Source organism: Pimephales promelas, chromosome 14 (genome assembly GCF_988280905.1).
Source record: "Pimephales promelas chromosome 14, fPimPro1.hap1.1, whole genome shotgun sequence".
Lineage (NCBI taxonomy): Eukaryota > Metazoa > Chordata > Actinopteri > Cypriniformes > Leuciscidae > Pimephales > Pimephales promelas.
The window spans coordinates 1,343,551-1,361,402 of record NC_142782.1 but is presented as its reverse complement, the minus strand read 5'-3'; the positions used below and the strand labels follow the sequence as shown (position 1 = coordinate 1,361,402).

The window sequence follows — 17,852 nt, the reverse complement described above, 5'->3', positions numbered from 1 at the left end:
TTTTCCGGCGAAAAATTAAGTTTCTCCAATCTTCCCAAAACTCTGGATTCTGATAGAGGGCCACGGGACTTAGACCTGAGTGCAAAAATGGAGGCTCTAGCCCCTTCCAGAGCTGAGATATCGAAACTCAAAAATTCGGCCCGAAAAAAAAAAAACGACAGTGGTACCCCTTACGTTTTTTTTTTTCGGGCGAAAAATTAAGTTTCTCCAATCTTCCCAAAACTCTGGATTCTGATAGAGGGCCATGAGACTTAGACCTGAGTGCAAAAATTGAGGCTCTAGCCCCTTCCAGAGCTGAGATATCGAAACTCAAAAATTCGGCCCGAAAAAAAAACGACAGTGGTACCCCTTACGTTTTTTTTTTCGGGTGAAAAATTAAGTTTCTCCAATCTTCCCAAAACTCTGGATTCTGATAGAGGGCCATGAGACTTAGACCTGAGTGCAAAAATGGAGGCTCTAGCCCCTTCCAGAGCTGAGATATCGAAACTCAAAAATTCGGCCCGAAAAAAAAACGACAGTGGTACCCCTTACGTTTTTTTTTCGGGTGAAAAATTAAGTTTCTCCAATCTTCCCAAAACTCTGGATTCTGATAGAGGGCCACTAGACTTAGACCTGAGTGCAACAATGGAGGCTCTAGCCCCTTCCAGAGCTGAGATATCGAAACTCAAAAATTCGGCCCGAAAAAAAACCCACAGTGGTACCTCTTACGTTTTTTTTTTTCGGGCGAAAAATTAAGTTTCTCCAATCTTCCCAAAACTCTGGATTCTGATAGAGGGCCACGAGACTTAGAACTGAGTGCAAAAATGGAGGCTCTAGTCCCTTCCAGAGCTGAGATATCAAAACTCAAAAATTTGGCCCGAAAAAAACAACAGTGGTACCCCTTACGTTTTTTTTTTTCGGGCGAAAAATTAAGTTTCTCCAATCTTCCCAAAACCCTAACCCTAACGAGACTTAGACCTGAGTGCAACAATGGAGGCTCTAGCCCCTTCCAGAGCTGAGATATCGAAACTCAAAAATTCGGCCCAAAAAAAAAAACGACAGTGGTACCCCTTACGTTTTTTTTTTCTGGCGAAAATTAAGTTTCTCCAATCTTCCCAAAACTCTGGATTCTGATAGAGGGCCACGAGACTTAGACCTGAGTGCAACAATGGAGGCTCTAGCCCCTTCCAAAGCGGAGATATCGAAACTCAAAAATTCGGCCCGAAAAAAACCCCACAGTGGTACCCCTTACGTTTTTTTTTTTCGGGCGAAAAATTAAGTTTCTCCAATCTTCCCAAAACTCTCGATTCTGGTAGAGGGCCACGAGACTTAGACCTGAGTGCAAAAATGGAGGCTCTAGCCCCTTCCAGAGCTGAGATATCGAAACTCAAAAATTCGGCCCGAAAAAAACCCCACAGTGGTACCCCTTACGTTTTTTTTTTTTCGGGCGAAAAATTAAGTTTCTCCAATCTTCCCAAAACTCTGGATTCTGATAGAGGGCCACGAGACTTAGACCTGAGTGCAACAATGGAGGCTCTAGCCCCTTCCAGAGCTGAGATATCGAAACTCAAAAATTCGGCCCGAAAAAAACCCCACAGTGGTACCTCTTACGTTTTTTTTTTTCGGGCGAAAAATTAAGTTTCTCCAATCTTCCCAAAACTCTGGATTCTGATAGAGGGCCACGAGACTTAGACCTGAGTGCAACAATGGAGGCTCTAGCCCCTTCCAGAGCTGAGATATCGAAACTCAAAAATTCGGCCCGAAAAAAAAAACGACAGTGGTACCCCTTACGGTTTTTTTTTCGGGCGAAAAATTAAGTTTCTTCAATCTTCCCAAAACTCTGGATTCTGATAGTGGGCCATGAGACTTAGACCTGAGTGCAAAAATGGAGGCTCTAGCCCCTTCCAGAGCTGAGGTATCGAAACTCAAAAATTCGGCCCGAAAAAAAAACGACAGTGGTACCCCTTACGTTTTTTTTTTCGGGCGAAAAATTAAGTTTCTCCAATCTTCCCAAAACTCTGGATTCTGATAGAGGGCCATGAGACTTAGACCTGAGCGCAACAATGGAGGCTCTAGCCCCTTCCAGAGCTGAGATATCGAAACTCAAAAATTCGGCCCGAAAAAAAAAACGACAGTGGTACCCCTTACGTTTTTTTTTTTTTTCGGCGAAAAATTAAGTTTCTCCAATCTTCCCAAAACTCTGGATTCTGATAGAGGGCCACAGGACTTAGACCTGAGTGCAAAAATGGAGGCTCTAGCCCCTTCCAGAGCTGAGATATCGAAACTCAAAAATTCGGCCCGAAAAAAAAAAAACGACAGTGGTACCCCTTACGTTTTTTTTTTTCGGGCAAAAAATTAAGTTTCTCCAATCTTCCCAAAACTCTGGATTCTGATAGAGGGCCATGAGACTTAGACCTGAGCGCAACAATGGAGGCTCTAGCCCCTTCCAGAGCTGAGATATCGAAACTCAAAAATTCGGCCCGAAAAAAAAAAACGACAGTGGTACCCCTTACGTTTTTTTTTTTTCCGGCGAAAAATTAAGTTTCTCCAATCTTCCCAAAACTCTGGATTCTGATAGAGGGCCACTGGACTTAGACCTGAGTGCAAAAATGGAGGCTCTAGCCCCTTCCAGAGCTGAGATATCGAAACTCAAAAATTCGGCCCGAAAAAAAAAAAACGACAGTGGTACCCCTTACGTTTTTTTTTTTCAGGCGAAAAATTAAGTTTCTCCAATCTTCCCAAAACTCTGGATTCTGATAGAGGGCTACGAGACTTAGACCTGAGTGCAAAAATGGAGGCTCTAGCCCCTTCCAGAGCTGAGATATCGAAACTCAAAAATTCGGCCCGAAAAAAAAAACGACAGTGGTACCCCTTACGTTTTTTTTTTCTGGCGAAAATTAAGTTTCTCCAATCTTCCCAAAACTCTGGATTCTGATAGAGGGCCATGAGACTTAGACCTGAGCGCAACAATGGAGGCTCTAGCCCCTTCCAGAGCTGAGATATCGAAACTCAAAAATTCGGCCCGAAAAAAAAAAACGACAGTGGTACCCCTTACGTTTTTTTTTTTTTTTCGGGCGAAAAATTAAGTTTCTCCAATCTTCCCAAAACTCTGGATTCTGATAGAGGGCCACGAGACTTAGACCTGAGCGCAACAATGGAGGCTCTAGCCCCTTCCAGAGCTGAGATATCGAAACTCAAAAATTCGGCCCGAAAAAAAAAACGACAGTGGTACCCCTTACGTTTTTTTTTTCTGGCGAAAATTAAGTTTCTCCAATCTTCCCAAAACTCTGGATTCTGATAGAGGGCCATGAGACTTAGACCTGAGCGCAACAATGGAGGCTCTAGCCCCTTCCAGAGCTGAGATATCGAAACTCAAAAATTCGGCCCGAAAAAAAAAACGACAGTGGTACCCCTTACGTTTTTTTTTTCTGGCGAAAATTAAGTTTCTCCAATCTTCCCAAAACTCTGGATTCTGATAGAGGGCCATGAGACTTAGACCTGAGCGCAACAATGGAGGCTCTAGCCCCTTCCAGAGCTGAGATATCGAAACTCAAAAATTCGGCCCGAAAAAAAAAAACGACAGTGGTACCCCTTACGTTTTTTTTTTTTTTCGGGCGAAAAATTAAGTTTCTCCAATCTTCCCAAAACTCTGGATTCTGATAGAGGGCCACGAGACTTAGACCTGAGCGCAACAATGGAGGCTCTAGCCCCTTCCAGAGCTGAGATATCGAAACTCAAAAATTCGGCCCGAAAAAAAAAAACGACAGTGGTACCCCTTACGTTTTTTTTTTTTCCGGTGAAAAATTAAGTTTCTCCAATCTTCCCAAAACTCTGGATTCTGATAGAGGGCCACGGGACTTAGACCTGAGTGCAAAAATGGAGGCTCTAGCCCCTTCCAGAGCTGAGATATCGAAACTCAAAAATTCGGCCCGAAAAAAAAAAAACGACAGTGGTACCCCTTACGTTTTTTTTTTTCGGGCGAAAAATTAAGTTTCTCCAATCTTCCCAAAACTCTGGATTCTGATAGAGGGCTACGAGACTTAGACCTGAGTGCAAAAATGGAGGCTCTAGCCCCTTCCAGAGCTGAGATATCGAAACTCAAAAATTCGGCCCGAAAAAAAAAACGACAGTGGTACCCCTTACGTTTTTTTTTTCTGGCGAAAATTAAGTTTCTCCAATCTTCCCAAAACTCTGGATTCTGATAGAGGGCCATGAGACTTAGACCTGAGCGCAACAATGGAGGCTCTAGCCCCTTCCAGAGCTGAGATATCGAAACTCAAAAATTCGGCCCGAAAAAAAAAACGACAGTGGTACCCCTTACGTTTTTTTTTTTCGGGCGAAAAATTAAGTTTCTCCAATCTTCCCAAAACTCTGGATTCTGATAGAGGGCCACGAGACTTAGACCTGAGTGCAACAATGGAGGCTCTAGCCCCTTCCAGAGCTGAGATATCGAAACTCAAAAATTCGGACCGAAAAAAACCCCACAGTGGTACCCCTTACGTTTTTTTTTTTCGGGCGAAAAATTAAGTTTCTCCAATCTTCCCAAAACTCTCGATTCTGGTAGAGGGCCACGAGACTTAGACCTGAGTGCAAAAATGGAGGCTCTAGCCCCTTCCAGAGCTGAGATATCGAAACTCAAAAATTCGGCCCGAAAAAAACCCCACAGTGGTACCCCTTACGTTTTTTTTTTTCGGGCGAAAAATTAAGTTTCTCCAATCTTCCCAAAACTCTGGATTCTGATAGAGGGCCACGAGACTTAGACCTGAGTGCAACAATGGAGGCTCTAGCCCCTTCCAGAGCTGAGATATCGAAACTCAAAAATTCGGCCCGAAAAAAACCCCACAGTGGTACCTCTTACGTTTTTTTTTTTCGGGCGAAAAATTAAGTTTCTCCAATCTTCCCAAAACTCTGGATTCTGATAGAGGGCCACGAGACTTAGACCTGAGTGCAACAATGGAGGCTCTAGCCCCTTCCAGAGCTGAGATATCGAAACTCAAAAATTCGGCCCGAAAAAAAAAACGACAGTGGTACCCCTTACGGTTTTTTTTTCGGGCGAAAAATTAAGTTTCTTCAATCTTCCCAAAACTCTGGATTCTGATAGTGGGCCATGAGACTTAGACCTGAGTGCAAAAATGGAGGCTCTAGCCCCTTCCAGAGCTGAGGTATCGAAACTCAAAAATTCGGCCCGAAAAAAAAACGACAGTGGTACCCCTTACGTTTTTTTTTTCGGGCGAAAAATTAAGTTTCTCCAATCTTCCCAAAACTCTGGATTCTGATAGAGGGCCATGAGACTTAGACCTGAGCGCAACAATGGAGGCTCTAGCCCCTTCCAGAGCTGAGATATCGAAACTCAAAAATTCGGCCCGAAAAAAAAACGACAGTGGTACCCCTTACGTTTTTGTTTTTTTTTCGGCGAAAAATTAAGTTTCTCCAATCTTCCCAAAACTCTGGATTCTGATAGAGGGCCACGAGACTTAGACCTGAGTGCAAAAATGGAGGCTCTAGCCCCTTCCAGAGCTGAGATATCGAAACTCAAAAATTCGGCCCGAAAAAAAAAAAACGACAGTGGTACCCCTTACGTTTTTTTTTTTCGGGCGAAAAATTAAGTTTCTCCAATCTTCCCAAAACTCTGGATTCTGATAGAGGGCCATGAGACTTAGACCTGAGCGCAACAATGGAGGCTCTAGCCCCTTCCAGAGCTGAGATATCGAAACTCAAAAATTCGGCCCGAAAAAAAAAACGACAGTGGTACCCCTTACGTTTTTTTTTTTTCCGGCGAAAAATTAAGTTTCTCCAATCTTCCCAAAACTCTGGATTCTGATAGAGGGCCACGGGACTTAGACCTGAGTGCAAAAATGGAGGCTCTAGCCCCTTCCAGAGCTGAGATATCGAAACTCAAAAATTCGGCCCGAAAAAAAAAAAACGACAGTGGTACCCCTTACGTTTTTTTTTTTCGGGCGAAAAATTAAGTTTCTCCAATCTTCCCAAAACTCTGGATTCTGATAGAGGGCTACGAGACTTAGACCTGAGTGCAAAAATGGAGGCTCTAGCCCCTTCCAGAGCTGAGATATCGAAACTCAAAAATTCGGCCCGAAAAAAAAAACGACAGTGGTACCCCTTACGTTTTTTTTTTCTGGCGAAAATTAAGTTTCTCCAATCTTCCCAAAACTCTGGATTCTGATAGAGGGCCATGAGACTTAGACCTGAGCGCAACAATGGAGGCTCTAGCCCCTTCCAGAGCTGAGATATCGAAACTCAAAAATTCGGCCCGAAAAAAAAAAACGACAGTGGTACCCCTTACGTTTTTTTTTTTTCGGGCGAAAAATTAAGTTTCTCCAATCTTCCCAAAACTCTGGATTCTGATAGAGGGCCACGAGACTTAGACCTGAGTGCAAAAATGGAGGCTCTAGCCCCTTCCAGAGCTGAGATATCGAAACTCAAAAATTCGGCCCGAAAAAAAAAACGACAGTGGTACCCCTTACGTTTTTTTTTCTGGCGAAAATTAAGTTTCTCCAATCTTCCCAAAACTCTGGATTCTGATAGAGGGCCATGAGACTTAGACCTGAGCGCAACAATGGAGGCTCTAGCCCCTTCCAGAGCTGAGATATCGAAACTCAAAAATTCGGCCCGAAAAAAAAAACGACAGTGGTACCCCTTACGTTTTTTTTTTTCGGGCGAAAAATTAAGTTTCTCCAATCTTCCCAAAACTCTGGATTCTGATAGAGGGCCATGAGACTTAGACCTGAGTGCAAAAATGGAGGCTCTAGCCCCTTCCAGAGCTGAGATATCGAAACTCAAAAATTCGGCCCGAAAAAAAAACGACAGTGGTACCCCTTACGTTTTTTTTTTCTGGCGAAAATTAAGTTTCTCCAATCTTCCCAAAACTCTGGATTCTGATAGAGGGCCATGAGACTTAGACCTGAGCGCAACAATGGAGGCTCTAGCCCCTTCCAGAGCTGAGATATCGAAACTCAAAAATTCGGCCCGAAAAAAAAACGACAGTGGTACCCCTTACGTTTTTTTTTTCGGGCGAAAAATTAAGTTTTTCCAATCTTCCCAAAACTCTGGATTCTGATAGAGGGCCATGAGACACGGGCCGAATTTTTGAGTTTCGATATCTCAGCTCTGGAAGGGGCTAGAGCCTCCATTTTTGCACTCAGGTCTAAGTCTCGTGGCCCTCTATCAGAATCCAAAGTTTTGAGAAGATTGTAGAAACTTAATTTTTTGCCCAAAAAAAAAACAAAACGAAAGGGGTACCACTGTCGTTTTTTTTTTTTGGGTCGAAATTTTGAGTTTCTCTGATCTTCTTGAAACTCTGGATTCTGATAGAGGGCCATGAGACTTAGACCTGAGTGCAAAAATGGAGTCTCTAGACCCTTCCAGAGCTGGGATATTGAGATCCCACATACCATTTATGCCATTATAAAAATAGTGGGTCCGCGGACGGTGGAATTTTGGGACGGCGCTTGGTGCCACGAACCCCGGGGGGCCTGCTGAGTGCAGTAAAATAGTTTTTTTATCACGACAGGAACTTTAGTTAAAATGTCTATCAAATATTCTACCCGAAACTCCATTCAATAGATTGCAGGCAGGATGGTGTCCAATTGCAGCATGTTTCATGGCAAGTGAGCATACATGCACTCTGAAATTTGAACGGCTATAACTCTGGGACCAAGCTGCCCAGATGCACCAAACTCGGGTCAAAGTAGGGTCCCTAGGGGCCTCACCAATGGGCCCTAGCCTGAGGCTCTAGTGTCCCCACGGGCTGAGATATGGGGCCCAACAGGAAAGGGGTCACTTCAGAAGGAAGGGTCCCATAACCTCAGGACTCTGGGGTCAGAGAAGGCCCCTAGGCGCCACTCACCACTCCAAAGGACGATCTGCTGGGACTCGTCATTTCCGAGATATTGACCGTTTTATCCATTGTGAAATGCTTCAGAAGTTAAAAAAGGGGGCTGACATGTGATGTTCATTGTAATGGACACAGAGTCTGAACGGGTTAACAACACGCATGCAGGCGGAGCGGAGGGGGAAACACAAATCTCCCGTATACGCCTTATTCACGACAGCGCCATCTTTGATTTTTAATGAGAATGAAAGCGAGGCTGTGAGAGACAGACTGGCATCTCTTCAATAGGCTGTACTGTTATTTAATGTGTTTTCATTTTGTTCTGCTCATGAAACACTGGAAAAATATCTTTCCAAGAAATTTCAGTTGACAAAAAACTCCCGACAATGTAAGCTGTGGAAAATTGTAAGTAATCTAGCCGCTTTATTCAGCTTTTTACAGCGGATGCCATGCCTATCCCTCACAGCCTCACTTTCATACCTGTCATGGCGCTGCTCTGAATAGATCAGACTCTTATCCCTCGGCTGGATCGTGTCGAGACTTTGAAGCTGCACTGAAACTCACATCTGACCTTCGACCCGTTGGACCCCATTGAGGACACTATATGGAGAAACATCCTGGAGTGTGTTCCTCAAAAACCTTCATTTCTTTCCCACTGAAGAAAGAAACACATGAACATCTTGATGACGTGTAGGAGAGTAAACTATCAGGAGATTTTACTTCTGAAGTGAACTAATCCTTTAAAAAGAAAAGCCAACCAATAAAAATAAAAAATAGTATTAATATTCATAATAGAACACAAACAATGGCAAACACAACACTGCTAGTCAGAAATAATCTTTATTACAAAGATGTCATCCAGTCTTACAGAAGGCACTAGAGTGGTTTGATCATCGTTCATGTAGCGTGATACAGCGGCGTCTCAGAGGACGTTCCCCTGAGCATTATCATATATCCCACCGACTGCTAATATCGTACAGTTAGACGAGCTCAATCCATGAGGATCTGCATTAGTGGAGGTGTGAGTGAATCAAACAGAGCTCACTATCAAACAACAACAGTCCCGATCGGTGACTACAGTACACAGAGGAACTAAGACCATCAAAAATCTCCCTCATAATATCAAATATATATATATTTTGATATTACACATATTACAGAGAAGCAATAACAGCTACTGTCACCGGTCCAGTAAGGCAGTGCAATGTTCAATAAATTAATACTTCATTTAAAACAGTGTTTTAACATCATATACAAGAGAAAATCATTAAAGTTTTGGAAAATAATAACCTAAACGCACAGGCTGATCTCCGCCGTGTCCTTCAGACGTCACAGTGAGGAAAGCGCACCGTAACACTGGCGTCCATCACAGGTCAAAGGTCAAACTCGCAGGAGCTCAGCATCACTTCAGAGTCGTGTCGTGGTTTTCTTCACTCGCCCTCGTGTTGTTATTCTCTCCGCTGGACAGAAGGATCTTCCCACGGAAGACTTTCCATCCGATAACAGATAAACATAAAGACCTGCTCAGAATCTCACAACACTGAGCAAATTATTCATTTCTGTGGGACTAATACAGAATGCTACATTCAACTAAATTATATTAGAAATACAAAAAAAAAAACATTAAACCGATTCAAAGGCAACAACACTGTGAAACACAGTCTGAAACCAGCGGTTCTTCCGCATCTCTAGGGATTTAAAGTGTTTAGTGTGTGATGACGAGAAAGCTCCTCCATTTTAGTCACGAGTTTCTTCCGTCGCAATATTCCTCATTATAATAATTCATACGCGGAATAAAGGGGCGGGGCCTGGTGGAGTTTGTTAGTAGTGCGTTAAACTGGCGGTTATGGAAAGGGGCGGGGCATTTCCCAAACACACTCAAAACGCTCGACCAATCACAACACACTGCTCCAGCCGACCAATCAGAGCAGTGTGCTTTTCAGAAGGAGGGGCTTCACAGAGACAGGAACCAATCAGGGGTGTGTTTCCCGTACAACAACGTAACTCGCCGCTTAACTACTATATACGACGCATCGTTGAAGAAATCACGACTGTTTCCTGAAAACCGCGTTAGTTAACGTCGTAATGGGCTCTATGCACGGCGGTATTTACGGTGAAGGTTTAGGGATGCTCGATCGTAGAGTCTGTGCAAATTTATATTGAATTTTATACTCCATGGTTATACTAAAGAAACGTTAGTCACAAAAACAGATAAAACTGACACCCCTCGTTGTGTTTATGCGTCTTTTTAAAATTATATTAAATAAATATAACTATATATAAAATTACATCTAAACGTATGAACGTTTCGTTTCAAAGACGGGAGGACAGTAAGTTTTGAAGACTCTGTCATAATCCCGCTTTCCTCCGCTTTAATCTCCCCAACCGGAAACTGACGAGCATCCTTGCGTCAAATGCGGAACTTATGCGTGCGTATAGCCCATAACTACTTTTAATAAATCTGTGTGCGATCTACTTAACGCGAGATGTTTTGCTATAAATGATCAATAATTGAAGAGTTCAGATGCAAAAGCCTCTAAATGCCATTTGAAATTTTCTTCTTTAATGATGATTTTTTATCAAACTTGTATATTTAAGTTCAGTAATTTCACTTAAATAACAATTAATAGGTAATTATCATTGCCATTTAAGTGAAATCACTGAACTTAAATATGCAAGCTTGATAAAAATTATCATTCTAGAAGAAAATTTCAAATGGCACTTAGAGGCTTTTGCATCTGAACTCTTCAATTTTTCTCAGTAATCTCCAGATTCAATTCTTGCGCAGTAGAGCCCGTTCACACATGCGCAGTCTTCAAAAAACAACGCTTTAAATCTCTAGACAAACTAAAATGCTTCAATTACATTTGTATGTAATGTAACTAAATATTCTACGTATTCTAAATAAAAGATTGCACTGAATGTCAGTTTTCTTATTTTGCTCAAGATCAGGATTTATTTTAAGGACGTCATGAAAACTAGAATCTGTTCTAACCGCAACTCTGCGACGCTGTTTGCGAACGATGGTTTGGGGAAATAGACTCGTTGAACTGATGATTACGACGGAACATATTAGTTGGCTAACGATTCTTTCGGGAAACGACAGACCGGGAAGAGAGGAGCCGCAACAATGGAGAATAATCAACATTCAAGCAGGAAAACCTGTTCTAGGAGAGCCGGAAACACACCATCGAGTCTTTAAAAAAGGGCAGAATCGCTCGTCTTTAACTGCGCTCATCTGGGCACGTGCAGAAAGCGGTAGGTGTGTCCTGAGAACGAGTCCCAGTTCCTCCAGAGCACGGCGAACAGCAGGAACAGCAGCAGCGAGGACACGGAGCGGCTGCGGGTCTTCATCAGCGGGATCACGCAGTTGGAGACGGTGGACACGAACACCAGCAGGACGGCCACGAGCGCCAGCAGCACGTTCATCAGCTTCCCCATCAGCGTACGAGCGCTGGCGTTCTCCAGGCCCTCCAGCTGCACCACCTGCTGCTGCTCCATCTTAGAGACCCGCGTCTGACACGCCTCCAGAGCCTCCTGACACACACACACGGAGACTCTTCATTAGAGCCAGACCGATATTATCGGCCGATATTAGGCATTTTTCAAAAAAAACGAAAGGGGTACCACAGTCGTTTTTTTGGGGGGGTTGAAATTTTGAGTTTCTCTGATCTTCTTGAAACTCTGGATTCTGATAGAGGGCCATGAGACCTAGACCTCAGTGCAAAAATGGAGTCTCTAGACCCTCCCAGAGCTGAGATAATTAGATATTTATAATGGCATAAATGCTATGTGGGATCTCAATATCTCAGCTCTGGAAGGGTCTACAGACTCCATTTTTGCACTCAGGTGTAAGTCTCATGGCCCTCTATCAGAATCCAGAGTTTCAAGAAGATTGGAGAAACTTTTTTTTTTGCACCAAAAAAAAAAACGAAAGGGGTACCACTGTCGTTTTTTTTTTTTGGTCGAAATTTTTAGTTTCTCTGATATTCTTGGAACTCTGGATTCATTTTTCAAACTATCGGTATCAGCAGTTATAATGGCCGATAAATTAATATTTCAAAAATAAAATAAAAAATGGACAAAACACGCTTGAACCATGTCATGAGTGTTGGAGTTGTATAGTTTGTCCACCAGAGGGCGCTCTACACCGTTCCTGTTGGCAACACTCGTTGAGTTGGTCACGATACATACATTGCTTGAATAACAATTAAAAGATCACCCCCATCAGTTCTCTAAACTCAAATAAGCATGACACAATTTGTAACTATCATGTCCAGTTTAAAAAATATATAAATAAATAAAATATCGGCCGATATATATCGGAATATCGGATTTTAAAACCCAAAAATATTTGTATTGGTATAGGTCCCCATCAGTTCTCTTAACTCAAATAAGCATGACACAATTTGTGACTATCATGTCCAGTTTAAAAAAATAAATAAATAAATTAAATATCGGCCGATATCCGGAATATCGGATTTTAAAACCCAAAATATTTGTATCGGTATCGGCCTTCAAAATCCTTTATCGGTCGCGCTCTACTCTTCATAGACCTAATGCTGTTTATACTGCACAAACTGTATATTCTGTCCCCTTACACTAACCCGACCTCTAAACGTACCCATCACACACACACCTGCATGTTTACATTTAAAAAAAAAAACTTAACTTTTATATCAGATTTATAGATGAGGACGTCCCTAAAGGGAGTTTTTGGGAGATTTTGTCCAAATTTAACCCCAAAATATAGTTAAGTAAATACAGACACACACACACATTTCTGTATGCATTTTGCTCATTTTGATTCACTATCAATGCCAAATTATTTTTTATAAAAATAAATATTTGATCAACAAAAGTTTTACTAAAATAGTTTGGAATAATATTAAAAGTGTGTCTGATACGCCCTTCGACTCCGTCATAGTGTGTGACGGTAATGACACTTTACGAAAAGGTCCTAATAGTTAACGTTAGTTAATCCAAGTTAGTTCCATTATATAACGTTAACAAAAGGTTAGACTTTATTTTAAGGTGGTGTAGTTGCATTATACTTACTCAAATAAGCACTGAGTAATAATAATAATCAACTAAATCTAGACTCTTAGTCCTTACCAGGTTTTTTACAGTAAAAAATGTACTGTAAAAATGCACTAAAACTCAAGTTAACTAAAAAAATACAACTTATTAGTTTTAGTGCATTTTTACAGTAAATTACTGGCAACAGTGTTGCCAGTATTTTACTGTAAAAAACCTGGTAAGGACTAACAGTGTACTTACTATGGAGTTATGGTTAGTTACTTGTATTTGCATATTTACTATTCTTACTAGAGTACATACATGTAGTAACACATCGCTTTAAAATAAAGTGTTACTGATTTTTCTTGATTAAGAAGTCAAAATGTATAATTTCCTCACTGGTAAAAGTATTCTCTTCTTTAAAAGCATTAGAGGGCTGATATTCTGCACAGTTTTAGTTCATGTTGAGCACATCTGATCCGCTGTACCAGCTCTATCTCTCCTGTAGAGGGCAGTCTAGTGTATCGATAAGCAGATTTAAACCAGAGCATTTCTGTGCCGGTCCTCATCTACCAGCTAGTGCGAGACAGAATGCATTTATAGTTGGTGTTCTGCCCGTACGCTGAACACACACACACACACACACACACACACCTGAAGGTCACGGGCTCTCTCGTTGGACTGATACACCATCTTCTCCTCTAGGCTGGCCAACTCTTGCTTCAGGTTCAGGATCTCGTTCTGGTGGAGCTCCGTAAGATCGTTCACCTGCTCCTCCACACGCTCACATCTACAGGACAACACACACACACTGAGTCACTCACTGTACACACACACACACACACACACTAGCGGTCACAGGTTTCGGGAAGATTTTTACATTTTTAAAAGAAATCTCTTCTGCTTATCAAGGATGCATTTACTTGATAAAACTGTAATATTGTGAAATATAATGACAACTTGAAATAACTCATCATTCTATGTGATCATTCTATGTGAATATATATATATATATATATACATAATAATGTATAGTAATGATGCTGAAAATGCAGCTTAGATCACAGAAATAAACGACACTTTAATATATATATATATATATAAGGGTTAGTTCACCCAAAAATGAAAATTCTGTCAGTATTTACTCACCCTCATGTTGTTCCAACCCTCTATGTGTTTATTTGTTCTGCTGAACACAAATGAAGATATTTGGAGATATTGGATATTTAGTCAATGGGGAATGATTAAAACATTCTTACAAATATCTTCCGTTGTGTTCAGCAGAACAAATAAACACATTGAGGTTTGGGACAACATGAGGGTGAGTAAATACTGACTGAATTTTCATTTTTGGGTGAACTAACCCTTTAAAGTGTAATTTATTCCTGTGATCTAAGCTGCATTTTCAGCATCATTACTCCAGTCTTCAGTGTCACATGATCCTTCAGAAATAATCACATCATACTATCATACTAAAACTGTGTTTGACCTCCTTGTGAGTGAGTGAGTGTGCAAGCGAATGTCAGTGAGTGAGCGATAGAGAGAGTGAGTGTGCAAGCAAGTATCAGTGAGTTTGTGAGTGTGTGTGTATTAGGGCTGGGTAATAAACATCGATTTCTCGATATTAATCGATTCTCATTTTTACGAACCGATATCGATTCTTAAGTCTCAAGAATCGATTAGTCATCCTGTTTCATTTGAATGAATGGGACGGTGTCTCGCGGCTGCGCGCATCAAAAAAAAAAAATCGCAATAATCTTTGTCCTTTGTTACTATTGATATGAAACAAAGTCTCAATTTTCAAATTACGTCCATTTTCTTTAGAAATTCAAAAACATAAATAGCGTTTTGTCGCTGTGGCGTGAGATCGCTCTGGAGAAGCAGCAGCGCTGATCTCTCTTCCGGCTTAATAATACCAGTCACAGCGCCAAATAAACATGAATGAGCATCTGAAAGTGTGTTAAAGATAGAGGACAACTTATCCAAATCCGTATCATGTCACAGTGATTCACTCAATCAGCGTTTCAACCGTGGAAAGACGTCAGATAAACAGCTTGTAATCAATGTCATCGTCATATTTACCTCAGAAAACCCACATAAACTCGTTAGTCAGCTGAAAAAATTTTGGAGCATTTTGCTAAATATATAGCCACCATTTAAATGTTTATATTTCATATAATCTTCTTATTATAAAAATAAATAAAAGTGTAATTTAAGTGATTCATTCATTATTACCTTCATATTTGGCTAATGAAGCCTATAGGCTACAACTAGACTCCCATAGTTTACAGCATTAGTTCAGAGATTTGATTCCCTTGAGAAAAAATGTCATTTATTGTAACTGATATCCAAAATAATCGATATTGAATCGAATCGTAATCGAAATCGAATCGAATTGCAAGCTTGTGAATCGAAATCGAATCAAATTGTGAAATTTGTCTCAATACCCAGCCCTAGTGTGTATGTGTGTGTGTGTGTACCTGAACCTCTCCTCCTGCAGCGCCTGCATCATCAGCGTACACTCCTTCAAGCACCCGCTCTTCAGCTTGTCCAGGGTCTCCTCCAGCCGAGCCTGAGTGTCCCGCAGCTCCTGCACCTCCTGCAGAAACACGTCCCAGCCGCGGCCCCTCTCGAGCGTGTTCCCTCTGGAGCTCGGAGGACCTCCGGGGGCTCCCGTCACACTCGAGGCAGCGCTCGAACAGTCCTCGTCACTCCCGAACTTCTGCAGGAGCTCCGCGCCGGATCCCAGAGAGCGCTCGGGTTCGGTCACGCCGTCCTCGAGGACGCTGATGTTATCCGCGCTCCCGAACCGGTGGCGGATCAGCGACGCGATCTCGCGGGGTTTGGAGGCCACGGCTCCGGCGGCGGAGTGTGTGGCGTGGGAGAAACTGGACAGGCCTCCCTTCACGCTGTCGACCACTCCCTCGCTGAGGCCCGTGATGACCCGGGCGCCCACGTCCCGCAGGCCCTGCTGCATGTCCCGCAGGACATCTTTGGGCTGCCGCTGCACGCCGGTGTGCTCCGCCTCGCGCAGGCGGCGGTGGTAATGCTCGAGCTTACGCTGAAGCTGCGCGATGCTCGCCGCCGACTTCTGGTTCTTCTTCTCAAACACCTGAGGAGTCGTTGTGGGGTTGAAAATCAAAACACAGACAAGGATGAGGGGGAGGATTAAAAACGGTAATGTCAAGTATAGTCAAGTCAGCGTTAAAAATAGCGTCACCGAGACAAGTAAGTTCAGTGATGTTTCATTTTTGTTCATTTACAGTGATATGAATAAGTTTTGGCACCCATGCCTAAAAAGAGGAATAAAAAAAAATCATCTTTTGGATGTTGATCTTAATGCCTTAATTAGAAAAATGAGGAAAACTCCAACCTTTAAGGACACAAATTTTCTTTGTGAATGAATAATGTATCATAAATAAATAAATGTTTTTCCTTAAAATACAGGGTGCATAAGTCAGGGCACCCCTATGTTAAATCCCCATAGAGTCAGACAGATTTTTATTTTTAAAAGCCAGTTATTTCATGGATCCAGGATAATATGCATCCTGATAAAGTTCCCTTGGCCTTTGGGATTAAAATATCCCCACATCATCACACACCTTCCACCACACCTAGAGATTGGCATGGTTTTACTTCAGTTAGCCTAATAGCTGGTTTGATTTGCATTGAAAGATGATCTTATGGAAAGTACCCCATGCCAATCTCTCGGTGTGGTGAATGTGTTTGATGATGTGGGGATATTTTAATCCCAAAGGCCAAGGGAACTTTATCAGGATGCATATTATCCTGGATCCATGAAATAACTGGCTTTTAAAAAATAAAAATCTGCCTGACTCTATGGGAATTTAACATAGGGGGGCAATGACTTATGCACCCTGTATTTTAAGGAAAAACATTTATTTATTTATGATACATTATTCATTCACAAAGAAAATTGGTGTCCTTAAAGGTTGGAGTTTTCCTCATTTTTCTAATTAAGGCATTAAGATCAACATCCAAAAGATGATTTTTTATTCCTCTTTTTAGGCAACTTTAGCATGGGTGTCCAAACTTATTCATATCACTGTATATATAAAGCCGCTCTGGAGAAACACGTTGTGGGACCGCACGTTCGAGGACAGAGCGCGGCTGACAATAAAGGTGAAGTTTATGAAAAATAAGACTTTTAAAAAAAGAAAAAACACGAATAATTGTTATATTGCACCCCATAAATACAATCATGCAAAGAAAAAAAAAGCAGTCAACCCCCCTTTAAGTGAACATAAACGGTTAAGAAAGAAAAAACGCACGTGTAACGGTATATTGGACCCATGCATTAGCTCTTAAAGTGACACAAGCCTAATAAACCTGATGTTGTCTGTGTCCTTAACGTTAATCAAAATCACTCACTGCTCTTTACGGAGTAACTTTTGTAACTTTAATAAGGATTAATGTTTTAATGTATTCAGAAGGCTATGCAGTGTCATTTTACGTTTCTAGAAAGTAATTTTTATACCTGAAAATTTTGAATTTTCACTTGTATCTAAAACGTTGGTGTCATAACGGTTTCATGGCTGGTAAAAACATTTTATTAAGACACCAGCCATTGTCAGGTTTTAAGCCAGGAGTCAAACAGTCTCAATGACCACAAATGCACAAAGTATACTTCTGTTTTTACTCATGCATTGGTTACGTGAATTTCAATACATGCAATACATGTGCAGCCTGGTTTTTCTTACCACATGCACTCTGTCGCTCTGTACAATTTGTGCACTAAGTAGTTTGACCACAAAGTGGCAACACTGACCCGGCCCACTGTTTCACAGTCGAGAAAGAAACGATTGAGACAATAAAGTACTGGAGACGTCTCAACAACAAATGAGCATTAAGAGATGCACACAACTGTAGAGTAAACGAGTGCAAAGACATCATCATCGATAACTTACAGAGAGAAACAGCACAAGGATTAATCTTTCTACAGCGAATGTGTCGAATCAAATGGATTCAACTTTGGCAGGCTATG

At 41.7% G+C, this 17,852-nt stretch overlaps 1 protein-coding gene across 6 annotated transcripts in view; it reads right to left on the bottom strand.

Annotated features, from left to right (window-relative positions):
• tmcc1a (transmembrane and coiled-coil domain family 1a) overlaps nucleotides 1-17,852 on the bottom strand; it is a 169,257-nt gene that overhangs the window by 120,251 nt on the left and 31,154 nt on the right. For 3 of the 6 annotated variants that reach the window (XM_089119250.1, XM_089119253.1, XM_089119251.1), the window contains 3 exons: nucleotides 15,328-15,959; nucleotides 13,502-13,637; nucleotides 10,523-11,365 (listed from right to left, as the gene is read on the bottom strand). In XM_089119250.1, the coding sequence (XP_088975376.1) occupies nucleotides 11,063-11,365; nucleotides 13,502-13,637; nucleotides 15,328-15,959 (1,071 nt within the window). In that variant the 3' untranslated portion in view covers nucleotides 10,523-11,062. Of the gene's footprint in view, nucleotides 1-8,649; nucleotides 9,317-10,522; nucleotides 11,366-13,501; nucleotides 13,638-15,327; nucleotides 15,960-17,852 lie in introns of those variants that run through there. The other 3 variants (XM_089119249.1, XR_016146433.1, XM_089119252.1) reach the window with 3 other exon arrangements.